Source organism: Leptinotarsa decemlineata, unplaced genomic scaffold (assembly GCF_025532065.1).
Source record: "Leptinotarsa decemlineata unplaced genomic scaffold, Ldec_3_MD MMD2_tig00000218_RagTag_RagTag, whole genome shotgun sequence".
Taxonomy (NCBI): Eukaryota; Metazoa; Arthropoda; class Insecta; order Coleoptera; family Chrysomelidae; genus Leptinotarsa; species Leptinotarsa decemlineata.
The window spans coordinates 3275555-3290500 of NW_027412545.1; the positions used below are offsets into that span (position 1 = coordinate 3275555).

At 38.4% G+C, this 14946-nt stretch overlaps 2 protein-coding genes across 12 annotated transcripts in view; both read left to right on the forward strand.

Moving 5' to 3' along the window:
- Camta (Calmodulin-binding transcription activator) overlaps positions 1-14946 on the forward strand; it is a 995933-nt gene that overhangs the window by 17702 nt on the left and 963285 nt on the right. The gene's annotated exons all lie outside the window — the stretch shown is intronic.
- The window catches only part of LOC111506776 (cilia- and flagella-associated protein 206), a 32175-nt gene continuing 26992 nt past the window's right edge, over positions 9764-14946 (forward strand). For both annotated transcript variants that reach the window (XM_074173292.1, XM_074173293.1), the window contains exons 1-2: positions 9764-10075; positions 10239-10583. In XM_074173292.1, the coding sequence (XP_074029393.1) occupies positions 9962-10075; positions 10239-10583 (459 nt within the window). In that variant the 5' untranslated portion in view covers positions 9764-9961. The remainder of the gene's footprint in view (positions 10076-10238; positions 10584-14946) is intronic.

Here is a 14946-nt window from a genome sequence, read left to right on the forward strand (position 1 = left end):
AGATACCAGCCAGTTCTGTTTGTACCACGCTGGTATTTCTTCCCATTCCCCATTTGATCCTTAGGCTTAGTGATCTGGAGTACACTCCACATCCTGAACCTTCTTTGGTTTTTGAGCCATCTGTATAAATCCGTATTGCATTTGTAGCATCTGACTCTGTGTTCTGCTTAATTTGTATTTTGTAGGGTTTATTAAACACAAACCTGGGTTCAATTGCATCACTTGTTGCCTGCAGCAGAGGTTGCGCAGTAAGCGCTTCCCGCCACAGGCCCAGCCTCAATTGACCCATTCCTACTTCTAGGTTCACACCAGCCGTGTGCAATCGTAACATGGCCATTAACGCAACCTCCTTAACGAACAGATCCAGAGGGGTCAGACCCGTGATTACTTCCATTGCCGCGGTTGGTGTTGTTCTCATGGCTCCTGTGATGTTTAAACAAGCCAGTCGCTGTATTTGATATAATTTTTGGATGGCCGTTGCTTGTAGAACTTTCGGTCCCCATGCAATGGCTCCATACGTTAACATAGGTCTTATTATTGCAGTGTAGATCCAGGCGACTACACGGGGTGAAAGACCCCATGCGCGTCCCACTGTCCTCCGACATTGCTCATAAGCCACGTATGCTCTTTTTGCTCTACTCCGTAGATGAGAGTTCCATGTTAGCTTCTTGTCGAGGATAATACCAAGGTATTTCACCTCTTCAGAGAAGTTTAGTTGGCTTTTGAAGATTTCGGGAGGTTTTAAGCCCGTTAAACTTCTTTTCCTGGTGAAAAGGACCATCTCAGTCTTCTTGGGATTGATCGACAGTGAGTGTTCCTTACACCATGTTTCTATCAATTTGAGCCCATCCTGCGCTCTATCGCACAGTGTGTTTACAAATTTGCCAGTCTGCAAGATAACTATGTCATCTGCGTATGCAATTGTGTAGAATCCATTTTTGTTAAGGTGATTAATTAGGGTATCCAGAACTATGTTCCACAGAAGGGGTGATAAGACCCCTCCCTGTGGACATCCCCTCATGACCAGTCCTTTAACTGTGATGTCTTCTACATTAATACTTATTGCTCTGCTAGAGAGCATCTGGAGTATCCATTCTCCTACTACCAGGGGTACATTCCTGGAGTGTAGTTGCTGGGTAATTGTTGGAAAGGTTGTTTTATCAAACGCTCCCTCAATATCTATGAATATACCTAGGGTGGATTCTTTGTTGTCCAATGATCTCTCGATTCTGCCAACCACATGGTGAAGGGCCGAATCAGTAGACCTTCCCGGGGTATATGCATGCTGATTCGGATGAAGTGGGTTGTTAACAAGTACTTCATCTCTTATGTACCGCTCACATAGCCTCTCCATGGTTTTTAAGAAAAACGATGTGAGACTAATTGGTCGGAATGCTTTTGGTAGGGTGTAGTCCATCCTACCTGGTTTGGGTATAAATACTACTCTTACTTCTCTCCACTTACTGGGAATATACCTCAGAGCTAGAGAGGCTCTGAATATTCCAACCAGGTGTGGCATAAGAGTGTCCAGTCCCCACTGAAGTAGGGCTGGTCTTATACCGTCAGGCCCTGGTGACTTGAAGGGGGAAAAGCTCGATATAGCCCATCTTATTTTGTCCTCATAAATTACTGTACTAGCATATTGCCAGTCATATTGTGAGGGTGTTATTGATACATCCGTCCAGTTCGCCGTTCCAGGAAAGACAGAACCTGGGAAGTGAGTTTCCATAAGAATCTCAGCACTCTCCTGGAGGTTGGCGGCTTTGTCGCCATTTTCCCTCGTCAGGATGCCAATAGTCTTATGGTGGTCATTTGAGAGTGCCTTCTGTAGCCTAGAAGCTAGTGGAAAATCTTCGACTGCCTCACAATAGGCTCTCCAGGCTTCTCTTTGTTTTCGCCTACAGACTTTTTTAAACTCTCTGAGGTTGGCTTGATATATAACCCAGTCCTCTTCGAGTCTTGTACGTTTTGCCTTGTTAAAGGTCGTTCTCGATGTCCTCCTGAGGTGTTCCAATTCAGGGCACCACCATGTGTTGGTTGTGCCATGCGTTTGAACCATCCTCATTGGACAGGATTCCTTATAGGCAGTGTCTATTTTGTTGTGGATAGATACTGTGTACCTTTCCAGTTCTTCATTGTTGCCAGGAGTCAGGACCTCTGTTTCCCGCAGAGCTCCTCTTAAGAGTCGATTGTAGAGAGCTACATCCGTCCTCTTCGGGTCACGGGATTTTACAGTAGTCCTGAGATCCTGGCTTATCGTATAGGTCAGCCAGCGGTGGTCTGACATAGAGATATGGTCCGAGACTTGCCAGTCTTGGATTTTGTTTGATATTTCGGCTGTCGTGAGCGTGATATCTATTAACGTTTGGCTACGGGCATTAATAAATGTTGGCTCCGTGCCTCTGTTCAAGATTGTTAGATCTTTCTGTATTATATATTCGTATAGTGACTTACCTCGGGCGTTGATATTCTTGCTGCCCCAGCTCACGTGGTGAGAGTTTGAGTCGCAACCCAATATGAGCTCCACTCTCTGGTTGAGGCAGTGGTCCACTAGTACTTCCATTTCTCTGGTCGGTGGTAGGGTGGCTGCATCTGAAGGGAGGTACACCGATGCGATTATCAACGCCATATATTTGCCTTTCCCAACTGGACATTCAACTTTGACCGCAGTGAGATCTGAGGTGCTGAATTGTGCCATCGGAAACGCTCTGTATTTCCTAGGAACGTAGACAGCCGTCCTAGGTTGCTGGTTGCTTGGTAAGCTGAAAATTTGACCAGTTAAACTACTGAAACCAGTAATTTTGGTCTTTATTATCCAGGGCTCCTGGATCAAAGCTATTGCCTCCTCCAATACATCAAGGTGGCGACATAGTGTTGCCGTTGCCGCCTTTTTGTGTTGGAGGTTGCATTGTATTATTTTTACTTTTTTTCCAACGTCCTTGCCCATGAGACAGTTGTTGGATACAAAGTTACCTTTAGAGGTCCATCTGCTCCCCTGCTAAGGGGGAGGTGGCCTCGCTGTTTTTGGGTGCCTCCTCCGTCAGGTCATCGAATGTCATCTGTTCAGATGCTTCGATTTCCTTTTCGGGACCCATGGTGGCCTTGGGGTCAATATCCACTTTAGGTGGTTCAACTCCCAAGGACCTAGGGTCTTCCGAGGTACCCTCTGTTTCTTTTACTGTTGCCCTAATAGTCAGTGAGGTAAACGCGTAGCTTAACCTCTTCGACTTCTTCTTCAGGACAGCCATATCATCTTCTCCGATCCCGAAGACGAAGAGGTGTCCTTGTGGGTTCATCTTAACCTCATGATGGAAGGTGCACCATCTTGCTACCTTCAGGTCAGGATTCTGCGCCTTTAGCCGACCCAGCACCCTCTCCTTTTCACCGGATGTCGTCTTGTGGACGTCCTCCGGGATCCAGAGTGAGGCTTTGGTAAGCTTCGGGAGCTTATCCACACTGACGACCGCAAGTGATGCCTCCTCCCATGGCTTGATATTCATTGTGGCTTTCTTCAGCCACTCTAACGTCACGTCGTCATCGCAGACCACTCTGATGATTTCACCGGAGTATGTCCACGACTTGAACGTGGGCGGTTTTCTGTTGTTGCTGGAGGCGGAGAAGATGATCTTGTCCAGCTCCTCCAACAGTTGTTTTTTGATGAGACTCTCTCGTTCTGCGGTAACCTTACCGTACGGGTTAGTCTCATCTATGATGGCTACCTTGAGGTGTCTCAAGGCGGCCTCCACGAAAGTTTTGGAAGGTGCAGCGACATTTCTGTCGCTGCGCAGCTTCTTCAACCTTCTTGGGGTTCCCTCCGTGGAGGTACTCGCGTGAGGGCGCTTTCCTGCGGTGGCAGCCGGTTCCTTGCCTTTTTTCAAGGCGGAGCTCTTGGCGCCCTCCGCAAGAGGTGCCCTTGTTGTTGAGGATGGAGTGGAGGAGGTGGAGGGTGCACTCATAGTTGCTGCCACTTCTGCCTCTTTCGCTCTCTTCCTCCTCTTGGCCTCGGCGCCGCTGATTCGCTTACGCCTTGGCCTTTGCATTGCATCGCGAGGTGGTCTGCTATGTCCAGCCTCTTTCTGAGCGGTAGCTTGGGGTGAGCATTTCTGTTCATCCCCAGCCCCCGTCCTAAATTGAGGTGAGCATTGCTGTCCAGCCTCGGGATTGGTTGGTTTTTTGTTTTTTTCTTTAGTGTCCATGTATGTTCCCACGAGTAGCAAGGGAAGGGTTGGTCACCTCTAGCAGAGCCCCGCATTACCAGAGGAAGGCTAGTTACAATGAGGTTTCGCCCGGTTCCTCAAGGGGATCGTTCGTAACCGCATATAACCCTGCGGCCATTCAGCTGTCGACACGATTCCTTACTTCTTAGCTTGGGTAGGCTGGTCCGCGGTGGCATGTTTTGCAGGGCTTTTGGGGGGTTTCAGTTCCCCTCACCCTACTTATTTCTGCCACTGACCAGGAGTCCGTCAACCCCGTCCGTTAGGCCACATTGGCTTCCCGGATAGGGCCTCCAGTCCCCTGGCCGTTCCCCTATCCGCCACCTGGGGACGCGCCCGATAGGTAGCCCAACCCACGGGTGTTGGTGTACTCTTTAGGACTGTTCTCTTACTTGGGAGAGACTAAACTATTTTGAAGTTTTCAAACACCTCAGAATTTTAAAGCATGGGATCTCCAAATTGGGAAATCCCAACCTTCTCCCGGTTCTTTCCCTTTTCTTATTACCTCTCCCTTTTATTCTCTCATTTTTATTTATTTTTTTTCATTTCTTTACTATTATTTTTTTCTTTCTTCACGGCCCAAAATTTCCCAACTTTTTCCCAAGTCGAAAAAGCAGGGGGGAGGTTCCCCCCATCCCCCCATGGCGACGGCCCTGCTCTAAAGCCATAGCACTTTTTCAAATACTAGTGTTTCATGGTTCACGCAGTCGAACGCTTTTGAGAAATCACAGAATACTGCCCCAATAGATTTGTTATTATTTAAACCAATATATACAGGGTGTCCCTGGACTTCCTCTTTTCCTCTCGGGAATGTATAGATGGGGTCAAAATATCACCAGTACTTCATATAACTTTTTTTCCTAAAATCCTTCGTTACCAAGTAACGGGCCCTCGAAGTTACAAAATGAAAAATGTTTTTCTTTGATAACTTTTCAAGTGAATATTCAAAATCATCCAAATTTTGGTAATTGACTAAACAAATGAATTCCTTCGATGAGCTTTCATGCAGGAGTCAGTTGTTTTGCTACAAAGTCAGGAACGGACTACCCCCGATGGTCCACACCCCAAAACTTTGAAATGACAAATATTTTCAATATTTTTCAACAAATTAAGGTGACTTGGACAATTTTATGAATAAAAGTACTCGTGTGGAAAGTCGATCGGAGCAACGAGTCTTGATAAAAATGTAGTTTCACTCGACGACATCAAACCCGCTCGTCCACCATTATTTGAAATGAATAATTATCAAAGCAGAAATAATAATGATAACGTTAATTCAACAACATTTATCCTGAGATGTCTACCATTATTCGAAAATATTAGTTTTTAAGGAAAATGGAAATGATAGGTAAAATGTTCATAACGAATTTTTATAATGCAAACACGTTTAACTAACGAAACTCAAGAGCCTCAAGAGTAAACAGAAATGAAAAATCCGCTACAGAAACTGCTCGATATGACCACCTTCTCTCTCTATACATTTTCTTAGTCTGCGAAGACACCCTCTTTGTACTTGAAATAGCATTCCAGGGTCGTTTCGTATGGCTTCACAATGTAATGTTATTTTATTCAACAATGCATCTCTTGTGTGAATAGGTGTAGCGTAAACAAGGCTTTTTAGATGCCCCCACAGAAAGAAATCCAATGGATTTAAATCCGGAGACCGCGATGGCCATGAATATGGCCCACCTCTACCAATCCATCTATTGTGGAAAATATGGTTCAGATGGTCACGCACAATCAAACTAAAATGAGGAGGAACGCCATCATGCATAAACCACATATCTCTTCGGGTTTGCAATGGAACATGTTCCAAGTTATCTGGAATATTTATATTTTTCATAAACTCAGTTGGATGAATTGTCCAGTTATGAATTGTCCGGTATAGTTCAGTTATCTTTTGTTTTATTTTCAGCCATGCATAGTTTGTTTTCAAAATATCGTTGTTTGGCAAGCTTTATTAGTTTTTTATAAATTGTTCTGTTCACATTGAATTCAGTTAAAAGGGGAAGGAGGCCAGGCTTCAACCTGAATAAAATCAAGATGGATTACGTGTTCATATTGAAATACGAAATGAAAATTTCATCAGTTATGAATTTTATTGCCGAATTTTTTATACCTTGGGTTATCCAGGGCTTTTTTTCTTTATTTTTGATTTTGATCGTTTTTATTGAAAAACATTTTTCGACTATATCTCTCAGGTAGTTTTGAAGCATGTTGACTGAATCATCAAAGTCCAAAACGTTTGCCCATGATGTTATATTACATAGGTTTCTGAATGATTCGTAGTTCGCCTTGCTATATATTCGACCGTACCTATATTTACTTCTTTTATTCACTGTTTGGAGTAACATTTTGAAGATAAGAGCTTAATGGTCTGAAAGGCCTGCAGGAACAGTCTTACAGCTAATATTCTGAATAAGTTATCGAGTTGCTAGAAAAGATGGTAGCCTGGGGAGTATGGTGGGTGAATTCAATTTTCGGACAGTGATTTGTGAAACATGCAGACGGGCGTTTTCGTGAAGATCTATGCGCAATTGGACTTTGCTGTGAGAGTTTTGATTCGGTTGCAGACAGTTATAGTGAATCATACCAGCCGCTGACCACCATACAGTAACCATGGTCTTGTTTTGGTGGGATGCCGCCTTTGGGAATTGCATGGGTGGCTCATCGGTGCCCAACTACTGTCCTAAACGTCTCCTGTTGTCGTAGACGATCTACTTTTCATCTCATGTGACCATCCGATCTAGTCTAATCAACAAGTTCAAAAACATGATAAATAGAGATAAAGGTCCTAAAAATATGAGAGATAGCTCATTCGATTCGGAATCACTTCTAGAAAAATGTTTTTGAAGGATTTTGGTGCAAGTAAAAAATTGCAATTGTTATTAACAAAATAAGATTTAAGAAAAATGGTATTTACTTTTTCGTTAATAACTCAAAAAATATTAATATTTAAGCAATTTTGCTCGTTAAAGAGGAGGAAATTTTCGATAAAAAAGTCCTGACTCCTGAAACTCTATCTCCATTATTTATAATTTTAATTTGACGTTGAAAATTGGATTCCGCGCGGCTGTTACGGAATGCGCGCACTGCCGTTGAAGAGAGTTTATCAAAAGAAATAATTTTTTCATAACATGAAATGTCATTTTGAAAATTTGAAAAAATCTGGTATCTTCTTAACACTTAAATGAATCGAGTCCCGTAGAAAAAAAATTATCACCATTTTTCAAAAAGTTATTCAATTGTTCACTAACAAATTTTTTCACAATCTCTGTTGTCATAAATAATGGGATAAAAGGTATAAATAACTGGCCTATGAATTTTAAACATCGTGGAGCCCTTTTGATATATATATATATATATATATATATATATATATATATATATATATATATATATATATATATATATATATATACTTCATACGATCCTGCGATAAAAGTTCATAAAAATTTATTGATTGGTTAAATATGATTTTTTATAACTATTGTAAAATGAAATATCTAAAAATTGTTGATAATTTTTTTTTTCAATTGATATTAAGCTATGTCTGTTTTCACATTAAACAATGGCAGTTATTAACGTAGGATATGAATTTTTAATTTGTTTTTAAACAAATGGAGAAATTCAATATTTTTGAACATTTTAGACATTTTGTTGTCTAGAGATAAATAAATATTTTTTTTTTTCTAATCATGATTTTTAATTGTTTAAAATCGATTTTTTATATTTCGATTGTTTAAATAATTACTTAATAAATAATTTTGCTTTTAAAAATCATAATTTACACTTTTAAATAGTTTGTCAGATTTTTTTTCATATTCAATTGTTTATTAATTTAACAATTTGTTATAAACAAATATTGACCAACGTTATATTTTTTTTCCGAAGCAGAAAAAATATGAAAAAGTGCCATAAAAAATTATATTATAATAAATAAAAAAATTATAAAAACAGCTATATATAAAAAAGTGCTATAATTTTTTTATTAAAATATAATTTTTTTATGACACTTTTTTATATATAGCTGTTTTTATAATTTTTTTCTGCTTCAGAAAAAAAATATAACGTTGGTCAATATTTGCTTTTAACAAATTGTTAAACTAATGAACAATTAAATAGTAAATAAAAAAATTTTTTCGCCAAACTATTTAAAAGTGTAAATCATTATTTTTAAAAGCAAAGTTATTTCTCAACTAATCATTTGAAGAATCGAAATATAAAAAAAATCGATTTTAAACAATTAAAAATTGAAATTAGGATTTTTTTTTCAATCATAATTATCTCTAGACTACAAAATAGTAGAAATTTTTTTTTTAAATATTGAATTTCTCCATTTGTTTAAAACAATTGAATAAACAAATTACGTAAAAAATCCATATCCTATGTTAATAACTGCCATTATTCAATTTGAAAACAGACATAGCTAAATATCAATTGAAAAAATTTTTAACAACAATTTTTAGATATTAAATTTTGCAAAAAAATATAATTAACAAACTATCAAATTTTTATGAACTTTCATCACAGGATCGTATGAAGTATATATATCAAAAGGGCTCCACTAAGTTTAAAATTCACAGGCCAATTATTTATACTTTTTATCCCATTATTTATGTCAACGGAGATTGGGAAAAAATTTGTTAGTCAACAATTGAATAACTTTTTGAAAAATGGTGATAAAACTTTTTTTTCTACGGGACTCCATTCATTCAAGTGTTGAGAAGATACTAGATTTTTTTCCAATTTTTAAAATGACATTTTATGTTATAAAAAAATTATTTCTTTTGATAAACTCTCCTTAGCGGCAGCGCGCGCATGCCGCGCGGAACCCTATTTTCAACGCCATTTAATAATAACCTGAAATGAGGCACGAAATGAAATATCCTAATGTAGTAACTAGTAGCTGGTGCTAGATTTTGAATAATTTTTAATAAGCTTCACGTATTTTTGTCCGCTGATACGAATATGGAGTCTGTGCTTAGCGCTCCGCTCTACTTTTGGGGATATACTCGAAAGTTGAAACTGTTTGAAAATCCACTCTCTTGCGAATTCACCTCCTGTAATACATTGTAAAATGACACCGGCACTTGCCACATTCAGTTCCATTTTTCCATACGATATGCATCATATACTCAAAATCGTATTTGATGGGTCTGTACGGTGAAAATCTCAAAATAAACTGTAATTAAATCCAAATCATATTTTTTTTAGCATACATCATATTGTCAAAAATACTTCTCGATTTTTTTATTACATTGAATTGGTCTAGTAGAAATTCGTAGCATGCGATCGTAAAAATAAGATATAATTTTACGAATTTTTATTACCAAAAACCAGTTTCTGAGATAGTCGATATTTCAACAGTTTCAACATTTCAGTGGTTATATCTTCAAAAGTTTCGACTTCCGATTCGTGATCTGTGGAAGAAATTTTTTTTCCTTCTGGTAGATACTTTAATTCACATTCATTTTCAACTCCCTGTATAGATGAATGTCCGATTACCTTTCCACTAGTGGATTTTGAATCTAGCTAGTTGTTTATGTTATATTGTTATCACTTGACTTTTAGGAATGTCAAATAAATAATTTCTCTGTGTGAATTATTTTCAAACGGGGAAAATAAAGGGATTTCTAAGTTTATTGGGACAGAAAAATTAAAGTGATTAATGTTCGTGAAATAATTCCCATGAAAGCGGGTAGGGGAGATTTGTTGCAAAATCATAATTTCATGTCAAGGCAAAGATGGATTTTGAAAAAATGGATGTTGGAGTAATCGTAAAAAATATCGTGAAAGAAATCATGAAAAAATGCGATGAAAATCAAATAATTGTGGACATAAAATTTGTTACATTTTACGTAAGTACTTGCTATGAGTCTAACATAAAATACAAATTGTTATCTTATGTAATATAAATATGAAAGAGTGGATTAGGTATTTTCAGACAACCTCGCGTTAACATAGATTTACGAATTTTGTCCGCTGGTCACGAACCCTTTCAAATTTGGATTTGATTGTTAGGTTGACTTGTTGATAATAGATCCAAATTGGGGAATCTCAGAAAAAATCATGGAGATCAGATCCGATCTACAGAAGTTTATTCAGTTTGTTGTCGCTAACCTGAAAAAACCGGACCAACCTAATATGGTGGCATTGAAAATTCAGTTCAACATGGAAACCCACTTCGAAGTGATGGAACAAACCACCAGTGAACATAGAAAGTATCGCGAAAATATGCTGAATGCACTGAAAGTGTCCGTTTTGGAACCCAGTTTTAATGATAGGTACAACATTTCTGGATTGCTCGACAAAATAGTTTTTTACATTACCCTAGCATCAGGACTTGGTAATCCATACGAGAAAGCGGTGAGTACATTACTGATATCAGGTTAATGAAAATTATATATTTTTTATATAAGTACAAGCGTATGAAAGAGTTCACATTTTAGAATTCACTTTCCAATTTCATGTTTCCATCAGTAAATATGTAACATAAGGAATGGCCGAAATCCGTAAACATGTCAAGTTGAGAGTCTTCGAGATATTACACATAAAACACTATTCTATTTTCGAGAACAGCTGAAATGATTCAGATTGAATGAAATTGTAATGTTGAACTGATATGAAACCTTTGTGAAAGTTATTTTCCGGGTTTTTTGGCCGTGATATGCAGGTTTTTATGCTTCACGTTTCGTCTACTACTGCGGTAAATATTAACAAAGGCGACTGTCGCAGTGCCCGAGTTTGGTTGTTCCGAACGCATCAAGTACGATGCTTGTATTCGACTCTGTGGTTTTACATTATTATTAGTGGACGTGGCGTGGTATATCTTGATTTGTGCACCTCTAAGGACAGGTAACCAAATTTTGTCGATGTTCATTGCCTCTTCTTTTCAAGAAATTTTTAATTTCTATTGCCTCTCTATATAGGTGGGGTTAGGTTATATTCAAAGTGAGTGGGTATATTCGACACTCCACTGCAAACCGTAAGGGTTTATTGTGGCTCACACCTATTGGCACTCGACCAAGTAAAGTCAGCTTCTTCCAGGCCAGATGGTAAGAGTACGACTCTGCTGAACTTTAAAATCCTGATTCGGTCCCCAGCAGGCACAAAGTATGTGCTCTGCTGTTTCATCATTTTCCAAAAAGAGGCGAGACACACGGTCTTCCGACAGTCCGAGTCTCTGTATATGATGATTCAAATGACAGTGACCTGTAAGAAGGTCACATCATAGTTCATCCCTACTGTAGTCCAACAACTGTTTGATATCAAGCTTCGAAGGGTGAATTAACGTCTTGGAGTGAGCCAATCCTGGAAGCTTCTGCTGGAAGTCCATAAATCTTCTTGCCATATAGGTGTTCAATCTTTGTTTGGTAAAGCCTAAAGCCATACCAATGACAGGTTCGTGTCCGATGTAGCTGCTTGCAGCACCCTCTTTTGCAAGAGAGTCAGCAGCCTCATTGGCCAATATGGCCAGGAATCCATACCAAAGACAATCTGTTAAGTCTTTCTATCGAGCAGTTATTTTTAGCAATTTGCTACCGATTTAGAAGTTTCTCGGTAGGGGCCAAGAGCTTCCAACGCCGTTTGACTGCCCGAGAATATATATATATTGATTGACTTTTGTATGAGGTTGGATTCTTCCAATTCAATAGCGTAAATTTCCGCTCAAAATACAGTCGAATAAGTTCCTAGGCAGGTTGATATTTCTGTTCTGGGTCTGCGACTGAAAACACCTGCACCAGAACCCGAAGGTGTTTTTGATCCATCTGTGAACTCACAACTATCTGCTTCTGATATTTCCTTCTCCCGGAGAATCCAGTCTTCTCTACTCGGGAACAGTACTTTATAAGGCAGTTCGTAGTTGACAGTTGAAGGTGTAAAGTCAGAGGTCATTTCCAGAATGCTGTGACTTTCAGTGTCATCCAACAGTCTGTTGCACTGTGCATCAAATTGGCAATGTGTATAAGTCTATATGCCGTCCGTCCCTCCACTATATAGGTTCTTTTGGATAGTAATTTTGAGTTTCATCGAGTATTACTTTATCTTCGAATGAGATAGTATGAGTATCTTATTTGTTGAGAGCATGTTTGGCTACATTTGATTTGTCGGTTTGTCCGAGTCGACAATTTATCTTGTTTTCAAAGAGACGGGAACCTACATTTCTTTTGGTGGTTTTAATGTAGACCGATCCGCAGCTACAAGAAATCCGGTATACTTCGGGTCTGATAGTTTTTGTTGGCCTTAATATTGGTTCACGTCGTGTTTTTCTAAGATTCTCCCAATCTGGTCTGTAACATTTTTAACATAGGGAGGGTTAGGTTTTTCCATGACCAGCCTAGCTGGGGTTACTCTGGCTTTCTCTCTCCTAGGTCGTGTAAACACTTCGAGAATTCTTCTTCGCTGTACCCATTTCCTTTGAAGGCATTCTTTACTAACTGAGTTCCACAGGAAGACTCCCAGGTTCACAGATTTGTCGTTCTCTCCCAACCAATTTTAATTACTCCCCTCTTCTGTAGTGTCTGGTTGTTGGGAGTTTTTTTTGTTTATGCGTGTCAAAACATCAGGCCGGCTATGAAAGTTTACATTCTTTCATTCTTTCATATCGTTTCCAATTTCGAAACAGAAATATTTTTTAGGAGCGTTCTACTTATCATTCAGTCAATAATTGTAGCTTTATCGTTAGTCATTACATAAAACATATTACATATAGAAATTCAGTTGTAAATCTTGTTTTGCGTTTTTTTGACTCAATTTTTTGATTTGAAAATAAAATGACAGTATATTCTAATTTCAATATGTTGTAAATGTTGTTCTCGCGGCCTCCTAACTTTCTGGGCTCTATCTAATTCGTCGTTACTAACACTATCAAATATTAAATTCCTAGCCACTTCCATAACGATTATTTTGACATAAATATTTGTAAATTGTGAACTTCAGAATCATACTATAGTAAGCCATACGTGACTAACTTTTCAGAAGGGCACAAACACTCTTAAAAATGAACTCTAAGGCTTGAGACTGCAGAGATTACAAACCTTAGAAAACACAAAAGAAGAATTTTCGAAAGGCGATTTTCCAACATGGGTGGTTATTGCTTATTATAAAATTTATTTTAACATTAATACTCGTACAGTGAAGTGGATACATAAAAATTGTTATACTCGTATTTGGACTCACGTTCATCTTGTTCCAAAATACAGATAATTCACAGGTCAAGATTTAACAGGTGCCTATTTGAACATTCAATTTAAACAAACCGTTATTAACTGCTCGATACTTGCTGGTGAAAAGTAATTGTCTGCGTTGTTGAATCTATCATGTCACTAATTGTCCCATTAATATCTGATAAAATGTCACCAAGTGTTTTTAATCAAAATACCCAAACGATGCCACTTCAGGTATGAAATGACCCGAAAGGTCATAAAATCATTTGTTTCCGACCCGTTCGCGATAATAAATTGGATGGACCCGGTAAAGTATGATTATTAAACCCCCCTATACCACCAGTTCGGCAAATCGTACGATCCTATCGATTTCATCACAGATGTGATTGTGCTATTCAACAAACATTTGCCTGTTTCAATTTTCCTATATTCAGATCAAATTTAACACCTGGTTGAAAAGTCAAAATTGTTCAACGTAATCTCCATCAAGATCCACACAATCGTTCCAGCGCCGGTCCAACGGCAATAACCTTTTCACTTTAGCAAAGTTTTTCACCGGTAAGAATTTTTTTAAGGTCTGCGAACAGCCAGTAGTCGATGAGAGTCAAATCTAGCGAATAAGGTATACGCGAAAGTAATTCGAAGCCCATTTCATGCAATTTTGCCATCGTTTTCATGGATTTGTGACACAGTACATTGTCTGATAAAGCAGCAGTATCTTTTTCTTCAAATGGTGTTGTTTTTCCGCAATTTCGGCCTTCAAACGCCCCAATAACGCTATATAATATTCACTCCTTCTTTGATTAACGACTTGTTTATTTTGTGGAAGTTCATGTTTACTGAGTGTACACTATATATTTGTTGACTAGTTTCGCTCATTACACCATTTTCAAAACTAACTAGATTACATTCAAATCTGAGTATTTATACCTACATTACTTATACCTAACAAACATTAGTTCCCCCCCCCCCCAGAGAACATAAAACTCGTAAAACAAGTCAATAAGGGAAACCGCATGGACATTTGGAAAAACATCCATAAATTTAACAGTCATGAATCACTTATTGAGGAACAGTTACAAATCAAAACACAACAAGACCTAACATTCAATATATTAAACAAATCAAGATACATTCCTAGAAACAAACCTAGAGAAGATCCAACACAAATAATAGTACCTGATGTAATCCAAATTCAGGCAAGTTTACCTAAAATACCTGAAGTACCTGTATTGAGGCGTTTGGACCGTGTAAAAGAACACACAACAGGATGACACGTTCAGATAGAGTAGGGCCTAGAGGATGACAGCACGACCAGCTGTCGAAAGCGCTCGCAGATAATTAAACAGAAGTTATAGAGCTTCAAATCCTTTTTGTAACTTACATTAATAGTAATATATATTTTCCCAACCCCACCAGCAAAATTTCCCAACTTTCGAAAAAATGAAAGCCGAAGGATTAGTTACTACTAGGTATAATATATTAATTTTCTTGCTTAGCTATCCAAAGATTGGCTGAATGCTTATGCCCGTTAGGGAATGCACAAACAAAAATACATTTTG